General features: G+C 49.5%; 1 protein-coding gene across 2 annotated transcripts in view; it reads right to left on the bottom strand.

Moving 5' to 3' along the window:
- LOC135378632 (thyrotropin-releasing hormone-degrading ectoenzyme-like) overlaps nucleotides 1–21,635 on the bottom strand; it is a 294,976-nt gene that overhangs the window by 258,477 nt on the left and 14,864 nt on the right. Inside the window, exon 2 of one of the 2 annotated variants that reach the window (XM_064611713.1) lies at nucleotides 19,655–19,979. The exons of the other annotated variant lie outside the window; for it this stretch is intronic. Coding sequence (XP_064467783.1) covers nucleotides 19,655–19,979 — 325 coding nt within the window. The remainder of the gene's footprint in view (nucleotides 1–19,654; nucleotides 19,980–21,635) is intronic. 2 annotated transcript variants of the gene reach the window in all.

The following is a 21,635-nucleotide window of genomic DNA, read 5'->3' as shown; positions in this document are numbered from 1 at the left end:
GGAAAGTATTATCCCGGCGAAAGTCGGACGTGATAAGCCATGCCTGCGTTATCTCTTTCTGCGATACCGGGGTGGGCTGGGTTTCCAACCTCCTTTCGTCGAACTGACAAAGATTGCGCTGAAAAATTCATCGTGCGCTATTCTGTGCGACCTCCGTAGAGCTAGATGTTTGGCTATTTTTTTCGATGGGATAGCTCCTGAACATCCCTGTCAATTATCATTAATTTGAGTAAATTAGACACGCTCTTCACATTGGTGGGGTAAAAAAGTGACCTTTATTAGGCAAATTTCCGACTTAAGCTCGCAAAAATTTACATAATTAAACTTACGTTACACGACATCCACATGAGGAGGTGGCAAAAACCCAGTAAGAACAAATGCCATTGACCGCATGACACTAGGTGCATGGTGTAGTTTTTTTAACATAATTCAATGACACGTTTTCTGGGACACCCTGTATATATATGAATGTATAACTGGGTACAGATGGACGCGGAAACAAATAGACTACAAGTAATGAAGAGACTTGGGAGGCCGTATAACGATTAAAAACACTTGCGGCTTTTATTACATTAATAATTAAGGGGGTACTAGAAATAGATTTACAGTTAGGGGTCGACGTTTCGGCAGCAGCGCTGCCTTCAACAGGACTAAACTTGAAAATACGTGACAAGGGCTTATATACAAGGGGAAGGGGGAAAATGAGAGGGGAACAGTGCACGTGGAGCGGCGTTGGTGATGTTGCAGAAGTATTGTTGCTAATGGTCCATTGTGCACTTGCAGGGGCGTTGGCTGTCTTCCAGGAGAGTTCTCCTTGGTTGTCTGATAAACCTGAAATGATAAAAAAGAAACGGCAGAAAGAACGAAAGAGGGTCGGGGGACTTGGTCTACGAGCTAAGGCTGCGAACTGTAGACAATACGCCGGGGTCCTCGTTTATGGTGGACTGGAATTTGTGGATTAGGAATGATTCACGCTGTTGCCTGCTACGGTCCGAGGAGAAACCAGATTGTAAGATGTACACCCGGATGCCCTTGAATGAGTGGCCGGTTTGATTGAAATGACGCGACACAGGGAGATTTGGTTTCTTTGTAATATCGGATCTGTGATTATTAAAACGACTTCGGAATGATGTTGTAGTTTGGCCAACATATTGTGCTTTGCATGCGTTGCATTCCCATAGATATACTACGTTGGATGAGAGTCAGTCAGAAGTAGTTTTGATTTTTACTTAAAAATTGCTGTTTCTGCTTCGTACCCTGTCTGCAGTCTGCATCACAATACAAATTTGACATCTTCGTCCGTTGCATGGATGGCAGCCTTCAGTTGTAGGAGGTGGCTTATCGACCTTTGCGTTGACTAAGTGATCGTGAAGATTCCTTGCGCGACGATATGCTATGCGAGGTTCACTCTTAAAAATGAACTTCCGCATAGCACCACATAGCACGCTCCTAGCCAACCATTATCTCGAATGATATCGTTACCTGCCCTGATTTGTTGAAAACGGGAGGCGTACGCCTTTTCTGTGACAATCATGAACAGCATAAGTGTCACAAAAAAGGCGTACGCCTCCCGTTTTCAACAAATCAGGGCCGAAACGATTTTATTCGTGATAATGGTTGGCTAGGAGCATACTATGCGGTGAAGTTCATTTTTAAGAGTGTGGTTCTGGGAATATTTCTCCAAGGCGCTCCGACTGTGTTGAAATTGGGTGATGACGTTTCAGTATGTTTTTAAGGTTAGGGATCGCGCCATTGAAGGTGACTGTAAGATTAACTCGCTTGGGGTGTTCGGGGCGTGTTGAATTTTTTAGAAGTTCACTGCGATTAGTACGGCGGGCTCTACATATCGCGTCCTTCACGAGATCCTCCTACAACTGAAGGCTGCCATCCATGCAACGGACGAAGATGCCAAATTTGTATTGTGATGCAGAGTGCAGACAGGGTACGAAGCACAAACAGCAACTTCGAAGTAAAAATCAAAACTACTTCTGACTGACTCTCATCCAACGTAGTATATCTATTGGAATGCAACGCATGCAAAACACAATATGTTGGCCAAACTACAACATCATTCCGAATTCGTTTTAATAATCACAGATCCGATATTACAAAGAAACCAAATCTCCCTGTGTCGCGTCATTTCAATCAAACCGGCCACTCATTCAAGGACATTCGGGTGTACATCTTACAATCTGGTTTCTCCTCGGACCGTAGCAGGCAACAGCGTGAATCATTCCTAATCCACAAATTCCAGTGCACGATAAACGAAGACCCCGGCGTATTGTCTACAGTTCGCAGCCTTAGCTCGTAGACCAAGTCCCCCGACCCTCTTTCGTTCTTTCTGCCGTTTCTTTTTTATCATTTCAGGTCTATCAGACGACCAAGGACAACTCTCCTGGAAGACAGCCAACGCCCCTGCAAGTGCACAATGGACCATTAGCAACAATAGTTCTGCAACATCACCAACGCCGCTCCACGTGCACTGTTCCCCTCTCATTTCCCCCCTTCCCCTTGTATATAAGCCCTTGTCACGTATTTTCAAGTTTAGTCCTGTTGAAGGCAGCGCTGCTGCCGAAACGTCGACCCCTAACTGTAAATCTATTTCTAGTACCTCCTTAATTATTAATGTAATAAAAGTAGCAAGTGTTTTTAATCCTTCACTCTTAAAAATGAACTTCACCGCATAGAACGCTCCTAGCCAACCATTATCTCGAATGATATCGTTATCTGCCCTGATTTGTTGAAAACGGGAGCCGTACGCCTTTTTTGTGACAATTATGACCAGCATAAGTGTCACAGAAAAGGCGTACGCCTCCCGTTTTCAACAAATCAGGGCAGATAACCATATCATTCGAGATAATGGTTGGCTAGGAGCGTGCTATGCGGTAAAGTTCATTTTTAACCGTGTTATACGGCCTCCCAAGTCTCTTCATTACTTGTAGTCTATATATAGATAGGGGAGAAAAGACACCAGAGACTGAAGTAGGGAGTAGGGGAAGTTATTTATTAAGCTGGCAATTAAACTAAGGGTCTTTAGGGTAGTTTAATTGCCAGCTTAATAAATAACTTCCCCTACTCCCTACTTCAGTCTCTGGTGTCTTTTCTCCCCTATCTATATTCAACATCCTGGTCGTTCGAACCTAAATTTTGTAGCGTATATATATATATATATATATAATGAGGGAAAAACGCCATTAAAGAAATAAATAAATTACACTAGACGTGTTCGAAATTCAAAATTACACATTAAGATCTGGCTTCTATGGCTGCACGCAGAGAAACAGATACTCATGGAACGATGCGGCAATCGCATCGTTCCATGAGTACCTATATCTATATATACAACTGTCGCGACTGTCGCATCGTTCCATGAGTATCTATCTATATGAGTATATATAGGTTAAAGAGGTTAATATATCAGATGGCTGAGGAGTTGAATAAACGTAAAATAATAAGTCGTGGACGACAGATTACAGGAAAGTTAACAAAAACTAATTTATTGAATGGGTAATTTAACACATATATTAATATGCTACGAAACGTTTAAAAGAACAGTCAACGTTTCGAGAGTACCACTGTCTTCCTCAGGACAAACCAATGTGCAACCCATGTACCTCTTTTGTCCTGACGAAGACAGTGCTACTGTCGAAACGTGGACCGTTCTTTTAATTGTTTCGTAGCATATTATAATCTAGGTGTTAAATTACCCATTCAATAAATTAGTTTTTATTAACTTTCCTGTAATCTGTCGTCCATGTCTTATTATTTTACTTTATAAAACTTGCTCTCAAATGAAAGTTCGTGTTTCAGTTAATATAATGCAAGCAAGATTAGTTCACACAGCGTTACCGTTTAGAAGAAAAACACAAAAGAGATAGAAAACGAAAACAAAGCAGTATTTGGTGGCAACGAATGGGATCACCAGGTTGCAAAGGTTGTGGGTATCCAGTGAGAGCAGAAGAAGCACGCATACCTATTGTGGCCGTGTGGATTAGGAACGGGTCTGATTGTAGTGCTCTGCCTATGCGCATCATGATGCGCACTGCTGCATTTTTCACTACTGATTCACTAAGTTATAAGCCTACAACAGTTATCGCGAATGTTCCACTGACAACATTTTTCTTCTTGTCCTTCAGACAGCTCCGCCAATTCGCTTCGCAACACGTTTTTCACCGGGACTGCTCCATGACGTGGCACGCGCGTGGACGTGCAGCATGGCCTAAAAATACCGATGCACGAGCTGAAACGCCGTTCAATGTTAAGCGCCGAAGCAAGAAAGAGCACGGAATAATTTCGATTGTAGCTTTGTAACGGAATCAAAGTTTTGAATTATGATGACAAGTACGAAATTAGCGTAGCGTGGAACGTCACCTGAAGTGAAATTGCTTGCTTAAGGCCTTGTTTTGTATGTTAAACAGATACTCTCAACCGCGTTATATTTATTTTTGGTTTGATAAATGTATGTATATACATGTCTCAAGAAAGCGAACCGTTCAAACATTTCCAATAAGCTGTTGACGGAGGAGAAGTGCTAACTGTAGTTGGTTCCTGCAGATGCATTGAGTTCACTCTGTGCAGAGATTTTAAGTGGAATTATTACATAAATAATGTTGTAACTTGTAAGGAAGGCGGCAGGAAAGCTATGTTACTTAAAGCTCCACCTTAAGGATGCGAATTCAGACACGAAATTACATACAAAACATATCTTGTCCTCATCCGTATCCTTATATTAGAACATGCGAGTGCAATTTGTTACCCTCACGCAGTGGCGAGTAAAGCCAAACTGGAAGCTGTCGCTGGACTGTATTGCTGAGCTGACTTTGAGTTACTGCAAACTCGCCGGAAGGAAAATCGTCTTAAGTGAGACACGTCGGTTCCACTAGTGAAAACAACAGCAACAGATAAATTGATGATGATAAATGGGGAAATTCGGCACATGAGGTGATGTTCAATACCACAATGCGCAATGGAGGGAAGATGTTACATGATGACGAGACGATGAACGACGCTGACTGGAGTGGCGGACTGTCAGCGGGTCGGTATGTCAACATTAAGGGCGGCGAAAATATCAACGAAAAGGCTAGGCAAAAACACAACACACAAAAACACACAGCACACAGGGGTACGCTTGCACATCACAGGATAGAACCGAGACCGCAGTGTCATAAGAAAGACCAGGAAATGCTGCAGAGCACGACTACGTTCAATTATGTTACACCAAGGGACGAGGATATGAGTATGCATAGTTATAGCAGCATATAGAGTTATACTTGGTTATAGTTATAACAGTTATATGCAGCATAGATGATATAGTATTTTATATGAGCTACAAAATGCCAATAGGAGTGGTGCGGCAGCAATCGATTGCGGGCGACACTGAGGTGGTGCCTTTGGTAGTTGTAACGATAGCAGTGGAGTAGCACATGCCTGATATCTGCCAAAACAACGCAGCAAGAGCAGAGCTTGGAGTCTGAGCTGCCGAGCATATGATTGAGAAGATAAAGGTGGGGGGGGGACGCAATCCTGAGACAGAGCCTATGCACCAGCGACGTAAAATAGCAAGGCATACAGGAGGGCATAGTGAAGGACAGGTCCGGATCCCTTTTTCCTATCAGAGTTCTTGATAGAACGTCACGAGACCATTGCGCATGCGCGAGAGGCCTGACCATATCATTCAGGAAGGTTCGCCTGTCGCGTTTGGGGAGGACAATACGCATGCTTGATCAGAAATTATACGCAGCTGCCACGGCCCCGTCACCGTCTTCATTCGCGCGGATTCCGCAGTGGGCAGGAATTCACTGGAAGTAAACATGGTGCACGCCCATCTCAAGACTACCATATCCCGCGCGACGCTTCCACGGACGGTCTTAGACGGCTCCACGTGCGGGCTGGGATGCCAAGCGCAAACACGCAGTTGCTGTCCACCTTGCGAAGTACTATTAGCGGAGGGCGGGGTGTTACGGGGTTCAAGGCTTCCGCCTGGTGCGCCACTGCTACCACCCTCTTCTTCGGACACATCGAGTGAGTAGCGGCATTAGGGCCGGCGCAGTTGGCATATTCGGGCTGCCTCCGAGCAGTGCATTCGAGAAAATTATGAGAAGCAGAACATATCATGCGTGTCGACCACCGACAAGCAGTTGACCTGATAGAAGCAGGCCCCATGAGTTTTGAAACCCAGCCGAAGAGTCTTCCGTAGCTTCTTGTTATATTTGACTTGAGTGGCGTAGGATGCAATATCCACTTTCTCGTTGTCAGGTGGCATATAGTGAATTTTGCTCATGTTTTTGACATAAGATAACGGAATGATGACCGCAACATCTGGTCGTGCGACCGTTTTAAGGCCCATCAGGTGTACTACCCAGTGTTGTACCCGACAATTAAGACAGTAAAGACTTGCCAGAGGGTGCGGTTCAGTCTCCAACACTGCAATGCTTCTATCCACTCATCTTTTTCACACCTATCTGAGTGTAAATACGGTGTGTTGTAACTACACACTAAACTTTTATACCCCTTTGAGTGTAAATTGGGTTCGTCATAACTGACACCCTTCCGAGTGTAACAGTTGCACCGTCAAAGTTGGGTGTAATGAGATCCACTCTGAAAGACGGGTGTAATGAGTCCTATACACTGGCACTAGCATATGGCATGTGTCTTTAATCCAGAAGAAGTACCGCAAAGCTACTCGAGAGTGTAGCGGAGTCCCAGAAAATAAGACGTTTAATCAACCTAAGTATGTACGTGCGTGGTGCCCAGAACGGCTCCAGTTTCCGAATGAAGGCATTCAGACTTATCAGCTGTCACGTGCACCTAGCATAGCTGCGTGTCTTCGGCTTCTTAAGCTGACGCCACTACACTCCTCCCGTCTAAGTTTAGCCGAACCGCTGGGGAGGAGGACGACCCCTGACAGGGTACCTGCGGATCTGAGGCACGTCTTTGGAATGAGCATCACCATCAAGGGCAGAATTGCAAGGAAGCACACCGTTGGGTGATGTACCGAAGTCTAGTAGATCCGGCAGACGAATCTTGATATCATCCGCATGTACCCTGTGCTCCTTCTTATCTTCTTAACAAGACAGGTTGGACCCCCTAACGAGCGGGTGACAGTGCCCCAAGTGCTAGTGATTCCTTCGTGCCTTGTCCTTAAAGAGGCAGTAAAATGCAAAATCAAGTTCACTTCAAATTGCGTTACACGCTAATTTAATTTAGTACTTGTTATCATCATTCAAAACTTTCATTCCGTTACGGTGCTAGAATCGAAAGTACACCGGACTCTATCTTGCTTAGGCACTAAGCAGTGAACGTCTTTTCAGCTTGTGCATCGGCGTCTTTAGCCCACGCTGCGCGTGCACGCGCGTGCCACGCCATGAAGCAGTCCCTGTGAGAAACATAGTGCGCGTTGCGAAGCGGACACTGTCCGGAGGATGTGAAGATAAATGTTGTCAGTGGAACATTCGCGAGAACTGTTGTGGGCTACAATTCAGCGAATCGGTATTCCAAAATGCAGTAGTCCTCAGCATGCTGCGCATATACGGTACACTACCGTCGGGCCCGTTCCAAATCTACACGGCCCCGATCGGTATACGCGCGCTTTTCCCGCTGTCTCATTGGATGCCGCAAACCTTTGCCTCATGGGGATCCTATTCGTTGCCGCCAAAGACGACTCTGTTTTCATTGAGTTTTTCTTCGCAACGGTAGCACTGTGTGAACTAATTTTGCTTGCACAATACTAATTGAAACACGGGCTTTCATTTGAGAGCAAGTTGTTTTTGTATTTCAGTGCCCCTAGAACCCAAACCTTGTCACTATCAGCGAAGCTTCGCTTCCTGATGTGAGAATCGTAATTACGCTTTTGCCGACCCCTCGCTGTAGTTGAAGTATTCGGATGGTTTTGGCGAAAGAGGTCGAGCTCTGTGCGGAAGCGTCTTTTGTTGAACAGCTCGCATGGCGGCTGTTCCGTTGTGGCATGCGGTGTTACCATGTACTTCAACAGGGAGTGGTTAACTCCCGTTGCCTGGTTCCTCCCTTCCTTCTGCCAACGAAGAAACTGCTCAAACAAGCGGACAATGTTATCTGCTTGCTCGTTAAATTTGGGGTGATAAAGCGGCGTTAGGATGTGCTTGATGCCAAGGTGATTCAATAATCCTGTGAAAACGGATGAGGTTGTAGAGCGAGAAATGAGGCGACCAGGCTCTACTGAGGTTGATGGGTTTAATGACGGTTAATGGTGATGAACCGAAAACGAAAGCTCGGGTCACGCGCAGTGCTGCGCGTAACCGATGGCGGTGCTGGTGATGATTATGACGCTGCTGCTACAGGGCTCCCCCCCCGTGGCGGATGACAAGGCTGGCGAGGAGGGCCGAGGTTGGCGGAAAGGTCGGGCGCCGAGGCCAAGGAGTGCAGGAGCCGGACCCGAGGCGGCGGGCGGCTCGTAGTGTGCGAGCTGCGGCGCCCAATGCACCCGACGTGGAGGGGAAGGAATGCTGGAGACAGGAGCTGAGCACGGACCTAGGTAGGGCGGGTCGGGCGATACCAGAGGTGCAGACTCCAGGAATGCGGGCTTAAGCCTGTCGATGGCCACAGTGTCAGGTCCCCGTGGAAGATCGAGGCGGAAAAACTTCGCGGCTCGCGAGATGACCCTGTAGGGGCCGTCATAGGGAGGCTGCAAGCTGGAGCGCACAGAGTCCCGGCGGACGAAGACGTGGGTGGCTTGATTAAGGTCGGGGCTCACGAACACGCGTGTTGCGGGAGCGGAGCGGGTAGGCGAGGGCTTGAGGTCCCGGAAGAGCTGGCGGAGACGGTCGATGTAGGAGGAAGGGTCGTGCACGAGCGGGGCCGATGGGGTGAAGAATGCTCCGGGAAGGCGGAGCGGGCAGCCGTAGACCATGTGGGCCGCGCTGCAGTCATCCTGGCGGATCGCGGCGCGAAGGCCAAGCAGGACGAAGGGTAGACGCTCGGGCCAGGTTGTGTCGCCGTGGTCAGTGGCGCGGAGGGACGCCTTGAGCTGCCGATGAAGGCGCTCGACCAGGCCGTTGGCAGCCGGATGGTAGGCCGTGGTTCGGATGTGATGGGTTCCGAGGGCGCTGCACAGGTGACGGAAGAGGGCCGATTCAAACTGGCGTCCTCTGTCCGTGGTTACAGTGGACGGGACGCCGAATCGGGAAACCCAGGAGAAGAGGAATGCGTGGGCCACCGTCTCTGCCGTGATGTCAGGAATCGGCGTTACCTCCGGCCAGCGGGTAAAGCGGTCGATGCACGAGAGCAGGTAGCGGTAGCCTTTGGCCAGAGGAAGCGGGCCGACCAAGTCGATGTGGACCTGGTCGAAACGTGCATCTGGCGGAAGGAACCGCGATGGAGGCGAGATGGTGTGGCGGTAGATTTTGGACCGCTGGCAGGCCAGGCAGGCCCGCGCCCAGTCACGGACATCGGCATTCATGCGAGGCCATATGTAGCGCTCTGCGACGATCTTTTGCGTGCCGCGCACGCCAGGGTGGGACAGCGAGTGGAGGGCGTTGAAAACATGCCGTCGGAAGGCCAGGGGAACGAAAGGGCGCGGGGTACCAGTAGAGGTGTCGCACCATAGACTTGCCGTCGAACCGGGGAGCGAGATCTCCCGAAAAGTGGTGGATGAGGCGGGGGATGAACGAAGGGCGGCGAGCTCTTGATCAGCCTGTTGCGCCTGGGCGATGCCGTCCAAATCGACCGCGGGGGGCGGATGGAGAGCATTGACGTCCGGCCGCGAGAGTGCGTCGGCAGCGGCATTGTCTTCGCCTGCGACGTGTCGCACATCGGTCGTGAACTCCAAGAGGTAGCACATGTGGCGGGTTTCACGAGGCGAGTGGTTGAGGGAGGTCGATCGCAGGGCGAACATGAGAGGCTTGTGGTCGGTGTACAGCACAAACGGGCGGCCCTCGAGAAAATGGCGGTAGTGTCTGCATGCCAGGTAGGCGGCGAGGAGCTCACGCCCGAAGGTGCTGTAGCGTGTTTCGGCTGGCGAGAGACGTTGGGAAAAGAAACCGAGAGGTTTCCAGTGGCCATCCTGACGCTGCTGCAAGACTGCGCCGACAGCAGCAGTGGAGGCGTCGACGAACAACGCTGTCTCGGCGTCAGGACGAGGATGGTGGAGCAGCACAGCATCTGCCAGGGCCTGCTTGACCTCTTCGAACGCGCGTTCTGCTGCCGGTGTCCACTCCAGAGTGGCAGCACGGGCCTCTTTCGGATGGTCAGCGCCGAGAGCTGCGTAGAGAGGCTGGAGCAAGGCAGCACAGCGAGGCACAAAACGTCGGTAGAAAGTCACGAGGCCGAGGAATGAACGAAGTCCTTTGCGAGAAGTGGGGGCAGGAAAGTCTCGGATGGCCTGGACCTTGGATGCGAGTGGCCGGATGCCTTGCGGGGTGATGGTGTGTCCCAGGAAGGTAAGGGTGGTAACGCCAAACTCGCACTTCGCGGCATTGATGGAGACTCCGTAGTCCTCCAGGCGCGAGAACAGGGCGCGCAGATGGGCGCGATGAGCCTCCGGAGATGGACTTGCGACGAGGATGTCATCCATGTATGCGAATGCGAAGTCCAGGCCGCGGAGCACTTCGTTGATGAATCGTTGGAATGTCTGCGCAGCATTACGCAGGCCAAAGGGCATCCGCACGTATTCAAAGAGGCCAAAAGGGGTGGTTATAGCAGTCTTCGGGATGTCAGGGGGATGGACGGGAATTTGGTGATAGGCTTTGATGAGGTCTATCTTGGAGAAGATGGTCGCTCCGTCAAGATTCGGGGTGAAGTCCTGAATATGGGGAAGCGGGTATCTGTCCGGTACCGTGACGATGTTGAGTGCACGGTAGTCCCCAATGGGCGCCAATCACCAGGTGTTGCTTTGGGCACCATGTGGAGAGCGGAAGACCACGGGCTGGAGGAAGGCCGAATGATCCCCAGTTCGAGCATGTGCTCAAATTCCCTCTTGGCAATGACGAGGCGCTCCGGAGCCAGCCGTCTGGGGCGAGCGAAGACAGGGGGGCCCCGTGTCACGATGTGGTGAGTAACGCTGTGGCGAGGTGGGCAAGAGGCGTGCGATTGGCGCAGGACAGCGGGGAACTCCGTGACAATGTCGGCGAAAGCAGTGGGCAACGGTAGCCGTATGGTGGGACTAATGGTGGCTATATGCGCTGGAGCTCCATAAACGTGCAAAGAAGTAGTGTTGTCGACGAGGCGCTGGCGTCTAATATCCACAAGAAGGTCGAAATGGTGGAGGAAGTCGGCGCCAAGGATTGCGAAGGGGAGGTCGGCGATGGTAAAAACCCAACGAAATACTCTGCGCAGGCCGAGGTCAAGGGTGACGGAGCGTTGACCGTAAGTTGAGATGGTGGACTTGTTGACGGCCTGCAAAGCCAAGTCTGGTTGTCGGTGTCGTTTTTCTGCGGGGGTTGGTGGAACGACGCTCACGTCAGCCCCGGTATCCACCAGGAAGCGACAGCCGGACACGCGGTCCGTGATCCGGAAGAGCCGGCTGTTGTCGCCCCCAGCCATGCCAGCCGTTAATGGTTGGGGGGAGCGTTTCCCGGCCACGAGCAAGGGGCCTGGCAGTTCCTTGCGGCATCGCCGAATTTTCGATGATACCAGCAGAAGTGGTGCTGAGAGGGCGAAGGAGACCGTTGACGGGATGGCGAGCAGCGACGGCAAAACGGGCGCCGAGGGGAACGTGGTCGCTGCGGGGGAATGGCGTCCACCCGGTTCACCAGGGCCGCCACCGTAGTCTGGAGTTGCTGGAGCGACGTGCTGATGGCATTGATTGCAACGTCCACCGGTGGAGGGGAGGTGCGGGGGGCCAGGGCGGCAACGGCTCCTGGAGATGGAAGGCCAGCAAAATCCATAATACGGTCCGCCATCTTCGCCAAGTCATCCAGGCGGGAATTTTCGCCGGCGGCCAGGATCATGCGTACGTTGTGGGGCAAACGTTGTAGGAAGAGCTCGCGTAGTAGTGAGTCGTCCGTGGTAGGGTTGCCCGCGAGGTCGCGCATGCGGCGTAGTAGCTGTGTGGGCCGTCGATCGCCGAGCTCTTCCCTGTTCAGAAGCTGCTGCAATCGCCGCTCCTCCGAAGCAGACGTGCGGCGGATTAACTCGTCCCTTAAGGTGTCGTAGGGTAATTCGGGGTGAGGGTGGATGATTAGGTCGCGGACTTCCGCCGCAGCTTCGGGAGGAAGGTTTGCGATGGCGTGGCCAAACCTTGAGGCTTGAGAAGTGACGCGGCGTCCGTCGAAGAGAACCTCCGCCTGCGCGAACCACAGCTGAGGATCGGAGATGGAGAAAGGCGGCAGGCGGAGCGGTGCCACAGAAGCCTCGAGCGGTGGAAGTGGCGGTGGCCGGCTGGGAGGCGAAGAGCTGGTGGAGTGCTGGTCACCGTTCATGATGGTGGAACGCTAAGACATCACGTCCGGGTCACCAGTTGTAGAGCGAGAAATGAGGCGACCAGGCTCTACTGAGGTTGATGGGTTTAATGACGGTTAATGGTGATGAACCGAAAACGAAAGCTCGGGTCACGCGCAGTGCTGCGCGTAACCGATGGCGGTGCTGGTGATGATTATGACGCTGCTGCTACAAGGTAAACTGCGGACCGTTATCGGTGACGAGTTGAACCCGAAGTCCCTGGGCAGCGAAGATATCACTGAGTGCTTGGTATGTAGCAATGGTAGCAATAGATTTGGGCGACATCATGAGCTTCACCTCGGGGAGGTTCCTGTAGGCGTCGACTACCACTCGATAGCTTTTCCCGTCGCAGTCCGTGAAATGGGCGTGTACCCGGTACAGCGGCTATGTTGGAACTTCCCACTGATGCAGTGCAACTGGCACCTGGTGATCTGCTGAAGCTGCACGCGATCCACATGAGCGACAAGCCAGTTCAATATCCTCGTCCATTCCCGGCCACCGCACATATGATCGCGCCACCATCTTCATTTTGGTCGGGCCGATATGACCATCATGTAGGAGGCTCAGGACAACGTCGTGCTCCTGGGAAGCTATGACAACTCACAAACCCATACGATGCATCCTTTTTCTGTTGTTAGTTCCGATTTCCTTGCGTGAAATGCTTGTAACTCTGCATCTCTTTCGTGAGAAGGCCAGCCTTCTATGACGTAACGGTACACTCGGGAAAGAACACGGTCTATTTCAGTGGCTTTGACGATTTCTGACGCCTTCACAGGAACTTTCTCTATAGCAATGGAGAAGACGGCGGAGGTCTCCGAATACCCAATTTCTCCGACGAAGATGGCGTCCGATATGGCCGCGTCGAAGTGGGGATCTTCTCTAACAGGGAGTCTGGAAAGACCGGCTGCATTCCCAAATTGAGCTGTTGGCTTGTAGAGAATATCGAAGGAGTGACGAAGAAGGGTCAGAGCCCAACGCTGCATTCTGTTTACTGCCGTGACTGGTATTTCTTTCTTTGATCCGAAAATGGCTGTTAAAGGCTTATGGTCGGTGAATAATGCAAACTTTGTGCCCCAGAGATATTGGTGGAACTTTTTGACGCCGAATATTATGGCCAAGGCCGCCTTCTCAATCTGAGCGTACTTCTGTGGGGCAGGTGTCAAAGTTGTTGAAGCCTGGACAACGAGTTTATCTTCGCCGTTGATCTTGAGATCACCGCTCCGATGTCAATCGCTGATGCACCAGCCGCGAGGTAAATAACCTGACTCGGGCCGAAATGAGTCAGAGAACTCATAGAGCATAACTGACGTTTGATCTTTTCAAAGGCATAGACGCATGGCGTTGACCATTCCCAGGTTACATCTTTCCGTAGCAGTCTGTTAAGAGGTGCACATAGATAGGCGAGTGCTTTAACGTACCGCCGTAATAGTGGACGAGACCAAGGAAGGCTCGAAGCTCTCCGATGTTCGACATTCGATGGTACGCGAGAAGTGGTTTCGTCCGTTCAGCTTTGCAAATAATTCCTCTTGGAGAGGCAGGCGGTACGGCGTGACGTCAAGCTGAGGGTTTACAGTGACACTGAAGTTGCCGCAGACACGAACTGCTCCGTTCGGTTTTGGTTCTACCAACAATCGATGTAGCCCAGTCAAAAGCCTCGAATGGTGTCAAGACTTCATTATTGACTTGTCTCTCGAGATCTTTTTCAACGGCTGCACGAAGGGCAAACGGGATAGGTCCTGCCTTACAAAATTTGGGCCTTGCTTCAGCCTGGAACTGCTGATGGACCTTGGCCTTGCAACAACAGCCCCCCCCTCCCCCATCCCCAAACCTTTCTTCAAAGAGGTCTTCGTAGTCGTGAAGAATGTGTGACCAATCTCGGGAGGGCTTTTAATTTTTCCAGCAAGCATGCCATTGATATCAGGCCTTAGTCGTCGAATGTATTCTCTGCCAAGTAAACAAACGCCCTTGTATCCGGTGAAAAGTGCTTTAAGTTCTTCTGTTACTCTGGCAACGGCTACGTTCACCAAACGTTGGCTTTTCAACGGTATCCTGCGGTCGGTGGGGACTTTCGGTTTCAGAGGAGCTGGATCCAATTTAGGCTTTTCCAGCATGAGCCAAACATCTTCACCCAAGATCGTACCACTGTACACTTGCACCGATCCCGTCAAATATCATGTTAAGGCCTCCTGGTCATGCCCAACAGCCAAGACACTCGTAACTGTTTTCACAGACCGTCAGCTTGGTCGACCTTAAGCACCGTTAGCAAAGTGGGAAGTGCGAAGTACGTCACAGAGCGGCGGGAAGAAACTGTTCCAGACGTCTGTCTCTTCTCCGTGAGACACATACGCTCGATATGACCAATTGGGCTTCAAGCTCAGCACTGCACTTTGTTGAAACAACAGGACGCTTCTACATGGTTCGTGTGACCGCACTGAAGACACCTTTCCCGCTGTCGGTCGCCGCAACTTCGCACTTTGGTAAGGGTGCCTAAGGGCGACGAAGCTCAATTCTCCCCATCCAAACGACGAGATTCCTGTTTGGCCCACAGACAGGTGTCAGAAATCCCCAACGGTTCGTTGATGTCGATGCCGGTTTCCTGGCCTAAGCGTGCTCTAATACGTTGGCCCCGCACACACAACGCAGTGAGTAAGGAAGAGGCCCGTGGGTCCGTTTCCTTTTCATACTCACAAAATGATATGATTTACCTACGTATTGCAAGGAATGTCGTCGGTGTCTCGTGCTCCTCTTGGTGCCCGGAAAACAAATTGTCACGTTGGAGCTCCCTGAAGCGCTTCGGGGAGAAATGGTCGTCTAACTTCTTCAGGAGGTTGACTAAAGGCACATCGGCGATCTTGTTGGGTTCGACTAACGATCTTAAAAGTCCCTGCTTCCAAAAGCGAAATCAGGGTTTTCCATTTGTCGACATCTGATACGATTCCGGAAACGTCGAGGCATGCTTGAAGTTGGATCTGATACAATCCCCAGTCTTCATTCGAGGGATTGAATGGTCTCGGGCCGGGGAACCTTGACGCTGCCGTCGGAGCAAAGTTCGACGGCGGAGAAGTTCCTTAAGTTGCCACAGGTGCCATCCCAAAAATGACGTCCTCTAGCAGTCGAACTGGTATTCGCTCGTCGCCCTTTTAGCGCAGTCCCAGAAAACAAGACGTTTAATCAACATCAAGTATGCACATGAGTGGTCCCCAAAACGGCTGCAGTTTTCGTACGACGGCATTCGGGCTTAATCAGCAGTCACGTGCATCTATAGCATAACTGAATGTCTTCAGCTTTTTCGGCTGATGCCACTGCACAGACATTTATCAATATCCATCTCTGCTCATTCACAGACTATACGAATACGATGCTAGGAACGACATACGCTCGGAACAGAAAAAAAAAAGACGAAGAAGAAGCCCCGAAACTTAGGCAAATCGCAGAAAAACATGGTAACTGCTTACTCTCGGGATAGACGACTTATTTGGAAAAAGGGGCACATCCGGCGAACATCTCACAGGGTATCTCTGTGGAACTTCCGCTGGACCAGATACAAAAGACAAAAGCCAGTTTAAAAAGAAGCAAGTACAAAAACAATCAGTTGTAGCGAGTACCAGAAAAGTTGCTTTAAAATTATTTCTGCCGCATGCGACATACTCGAGGCCCAGTGCTTTGACTCTTGATATGACGACCACGCCAGCATTGTTTTTTATGCAACACATAACATGTGATACGACTATTCACCGAAATGGCCCAAAAGCGATACGCTGTAAACTTTTTCACACCTTTAAAGGTGTGCGCCATGCACATTAAATCTGGTTGCCTAACATTGTATTTCTAGGACGACAATTTACAAAATTCAGAAAGCATTACAAAAAATCAGGTAACCGTGCAAATCTTGCTTTCATTATGTCTTGCAAAGATACGTGCTAATGCATACATGCATTGCTATCGATCATCGAGCACGTGCAGGTTTCTGTAACACTGTTCAACAATGTTGATGTTTCGAAAGGCTGGTGATGAAAGGCTGATGGTTAGGCAAGGTGACTGAGGAAGGTCATTCCAATCAGCAATCGTATGTGGAAAAAAAGAATACAAAAAGTGGGAAGTGCGACAAGTGATTGGTTCTACCTTACACGAGTGGTCTAATCGGCCTGAGATGAAAGGCGCGGCTGTGATGAAGGATGGCCGTATAGATGGGCTGGAATAAAATGTGTGTAAAAGGGAAAGATTGAAGAAAGTTCTGCGAGTTACGAGAGGCGGAAGGTCCAGAGAAGACTAAAGTGATGAGATGCTAGAAGGATAGGAATAGTCTGAAAGGATGAAACGACTGACGCGGTTTTGAACTGACTCAAGAAGGCTGATGAGGTTAGCATGGTGCGTATCCCAGACGCTTGACGCGTATTCAAGCCTGGGCCTTAACTAGTGTTAAGTAGGCCAAGTGCCTGACATTCGAGGGTGCGCAACGAATGTTACGGCGAATGTAGCCGAGTTTCGAATTGGCATCACGCACAACACTACGGATGTGATCCGACCAGGAGAGATTTGAGGAGAGATGGACTGCTAAGTATTTATACGAAGACTACTGTGGTGTAGGAGAATGGCCAACGTGGTACTGGTAAAGAAGCGGTGACCTGGAGCGAGAAAACTGAACATAGGAACATTTAGAAGGATAGAGAGAAAGAAGCCATGTGGCGCACCATGAGAAAATTGAGTTTAGGTCTTGCTGAAGGCATAATTGATCAGTTACGAAAGTTAGTCAGTTAATGTTACGAAACGATAGACAACGCAGTCGTCGGCAAAAAGCCTGACACAGGATGAGAGGGTACCGGGCAGGTCGTTAATAGAGATGAGGAATAAAAGTGGGCCAAGGACGGAACCCTGTGGGACACCAGAGGAAACAGGAAGGAAAGGAGAAAGACAATCATTCACAAGGGTTGCCTGTGAACGATCACTGAGATAATTCTGAATCCAGCGTAGTACAGTAGGGTGAATATTAAGTGATGAGAGTTTGCGTATTAGCATAATATGAGAAACGGAATCAAATGCTTTCTTAAAATCGATAAAGATTGCATCCGTTTGAATACCACGATCCATGTGAGAATCAACATCAAAGACAAGAGAAGATAGCTGTGTTTCACAGGAGTAACCCTTGCGAAATCCATGTTGGTGTTCATGAAAACATTTATTTATATAAAATCGCTTGCCCCCTGGCTTAATCCAGCCCATCGATACTCTGCGCTCTCATGACCTTTATGGACACAATCGGACTTCGATCCTTATTGTAAAGGAGCACATATTTCATTCCCCGCGTCAGCACCATGGGGTAGAGTATCGCCTCTCTCGATGAGACTCCCCATTCATCATCTTAAAATAAGGTTGTTGTTGTTGTTGAAGGGTGCTCACACACTCAAACTACACCCAAAGGGGTGTACGAAATTAGTGTCCGGGAGTTGAAGTGTATAGTGTAGGGTATAATGTAGGTGTGAGATCGGTGCCTCCACATAATACACACTTCCTCGTTCAGTATTGTATGTAATATGCGTGTACTCTGGTTGTATTCGCGCAATTACACCCTTTTTAAGCTGACATGGGTGTAAAAAGATTTTACTGTGCGTGTAAGGAAACTCCGCTCAGAATTGCAGTATAGTTATTTGCCAAGGTTGTACCTGTTGTTTAGGATTCGAATTTACCGTCCCCAAGGAACGCAAAGATATTACACAACGAAAGACACATAATTTAAACTGTAACATGACCCAGCACTCTTTCCCCAGCAGTCGTGACGCCATCGGTATGGCGACGACGATGGTATGAACTGCCATGCTTTCTTTTCAATGGCACATAGATAGATCACTCATGATAGTTGTTACCCGACGTAAAGCTACGAATCATCAATTATTATGTCTCCAGGAGAGGAGATGTCTGGACCTCCCACGCAAACCAGTATGACGTTTGGAGGGTATAATATTTTCCCTCCCAATCCGGCGCTGGGGCAGACACTCGAAGTGCAAAATGCATTGAACATCCCTTCAGCGAAAATGTACTGGGTAAGAACTTCCTTCATGACTGTTTCTGCCTTATCTGCACTATATAGTCGTACACTCTAAACCCAGTGACGGGTGGTGACGTCTGATCAACTGGCACATTTAAAAAAAAAATGTGCCAGATGACTTCAAGAGGCACGCGGTGCCTGAGAAAGCCGCTGGTGCTCTGTGCCCCCTGAAACAAATGATACGATATCCCTGCTGACGCCAGGAGCCACAGTGTACCTGACTTATTGAAGGGTTACTCGTACCCCTAATTGTGCACACATTGTGCCTCCCGAATTCCCTAGCAGAAAAAACTCAAAAAAGGTAATTGTAATCAATTACCTTTTTCGAGTAACGTGTACAACTCTGATCATAGCTAGGTTGACTTAGCTTAAGAAAACATTAAACCTGTAATCAAAACGGTGGTCATCCTTCTCAAAGGCAAGGTTGCAGCGGAGACAACGGGCGAGGAAGCAGCAGGAGCAATGCAGTGCGGAAGAATACCCGGTGCCTTATCACTCCTCACTGGCGGAGTGCGGAGCAACCTAGTACGCTCCAACGAAGGCAGACATATTCAGCCGGCACACGCATTATTCAACAAGCACACTAGTACACGGCTCATGAGGCACACATATTATTCAGCGGGCACAAAGCCGTTGCATACCGACGTGACGGCTTTGTGTCTGCTGAAATTTGGCGATGGGGATCGGTGTGCTTCCTATTTGATAACTGTTACGGCTGTGTATACCAGCTGTACTTTCTGAGGGAACTTTTTTTAACCGTCACATGTCCGTCGCAGGATTTAGAGTGTATGACAGGTTTTCTGATAAGTCTTTACGATGCGAGAGCTGTCAATCGGACCAATGAGTCTCTTCAGACCCATTTCACGCTAAAGTTCTTCTTGTCCGTTTACTTCAAAAATAGAGCTTAACGGCAATCGAGCTACGTAGGCACCAGTAAATCCATTCTGGCTGAGCGAAAAACACGAACGAGATAAAAGTTAGTGTGAAACCGGGCCTAATGATGCCGTCTCGAGCATTCGATAAGATACCACGTGACGTCCGTTCTCTCTTCATTTCTTCTTCTTCTTTTTTTTTTTTTTTTTCACCGCATGTGCGTGTCCACCTTTCCGTCCGCATGAGCTGTTGATTCTAAGAAGCGCCGGTTCCAACCGGCGTTCTAGTACAACAATATTAACTATCTTTCCTATCAGATATCCTCACCTTTATTAACTGAGATGAGGAGGGAATAATTCACTGGGTAGACGTGGCCAGGCAGCCTATAGGTTTGAACCCGGCGTTTTGGATGAGGCGTGCTCGGCATATACTTCAATGTACGTCTGTTTGGAATTTCTTCGGGTGTTGCCGATGATTCAGGGTCTCCATTGTAGTGTGTCGAAGAAGGCTCAACGCTGAGCCCTTGGTAATCCTCACTGACTATGTCTTGGCAACTGGTATCAGTCATGGCAAAGATGTCTTCGCTGGAAAATACCAGCGACACGAGGAGCAGGTGTAAGAGTAGCCTGGATATCTTGGTGCGGCTGGAATCCTGCGAAATAATAGCAAACCGTGTATTGGCACAAATAAGCGCAGTTACCCGGATCTTTCTTTGTGACACATGTGAAGTATAGTATATCTGTTAATCTACAAGGACGATTCCTTTCACCCATAGACAGGAACTCGCCAAACTCAAGGACATGCGTCCTTCGTCAAAACAATGATGGGGAGTACCTGCAGTACCAATTACCAGAGAACAACTTTAAAGGAGCATGGAAGGAGGACACATGTATTTTTAAAAAATTTGCGTTAGCGCTGCGAAGCAGTTGTTGCTATGAGCGGCGTACAGACGAGGATAGATGCAGATAGGACGAGAGGAAGGGCTGGGGGTTAGTATACGTCCTGGGTCGACCTCATGGGGAACTGTGCCAATATTCGCCTGCAAACTCTGCCGGAAAACCCAGGGAAAACCTCAGACAATAGAGCAGGTGCAGGGATTTGAAACCACGTCACCTCCCAGTCTCGGCGTGGAAGGCGACAAGATCTTCAAGGAGCAATGAGGTGACATTTAAAATCGCGGGAAATCCTACCTTGTCTGTCAAGCGGTCCACCGGGAGTTACCATGCAAAATATTTTCGATCTCCGACGCTTTATAGCTGCACAATCAAATTTACAAAAAAAAAAAAAAAGCGTCGGAGGAAGCACCCGCGACCGGCAGATGCGATGCTCTCGTGACGTGGTGAAGGCTCGTTACCTTGTTTCCTTGTTTTTTCGAGTTTGACGTTTTTTCTTCGCAGCTCTAGCGTCACTTATTCATGCTTGAGCTGTGCCGCTGTACGTCGCTGGTCACGTGTGGGGAGTAGCACGTGTCACGGCGTCCTCTCACTCTGCGATGCGCTCTTTTCACGAGGATTTTTCGAAGGTGTGCGGAACAGAGCCCTCGCGCTCGCTCTGTACGTTGCCTACGCTCATCATTCTTTCGCAAACTCATTTTATTCGTTGGCCCAATACTCTGGACCGGAAAAAAAAAAAGAAATTGGGAGTCACCTCAGTGCTCATCTACCCACTACGCCACTCGAGCTGGTCCATATACACTCCACTTAAAAATGATGATGGTGGTGGTGGTGGTGAAAGGTCTCGCCGCGTCGTTGGCCTCACACAGATGGGCAACGTCGCCACTGACGTTCTTCAGAAATGTGCGTCTTGTGCCGACTTCTAAGGGAACTGTGTCGACATATGCCTAAAAGCGTCTGAGGAAAACCCAGGAAAAAACCCAGACAGCACAGCCGGCACCGGAAAAATGAGTTTCACCACATAGAACGCACCTAGCCAACCATCATCCCAAATGACAACCTTGTCGCCCCTGATGTGTTGGAAACGGGAGGCGGAGCGTATTTTACACCATTATGCAGCATAATGGCTGGCGTGCTGGCACGGGAAAGTCTGCCGGAAAAACCTAGAACGGCACAAGTTGTTCTCCTAGTCTTCGGCACTGTGTTCGCTGTAACTATATAGGCTTGTCAACATCGAGCAATTTTGGCAGTCCCGGGATTTCGGGATTTTTTGCCTTCAATCCCGGGATCCCGGGACGGGATTTCGAGATCGTGGCGAGTTTAGATGGTGATTCCAAGTATGGTCCTGCGCGGGTCAGAATTATCTAACCCACTAGTGACTATATCGCCGTGTTGTGCGCAGTTCATGTGCGCTT

This window comes from Ornithodoros turicata, chromosome 1 (assembly GCF_037126465.1).
Source record: "Ornithodoros turicata isolate Travis chromosome 1, ASM3712646v1, whole genome shotgun sequence".
NCBI lineage: Eukaryota > Metazoa > Arthropoda > Arachnida > Ixodida > Argasidae > Ornithodoros > Ornithodoros turicata.
This window is presented reverse-complemented; position numbering and strand designations above follow the sequence as displayed.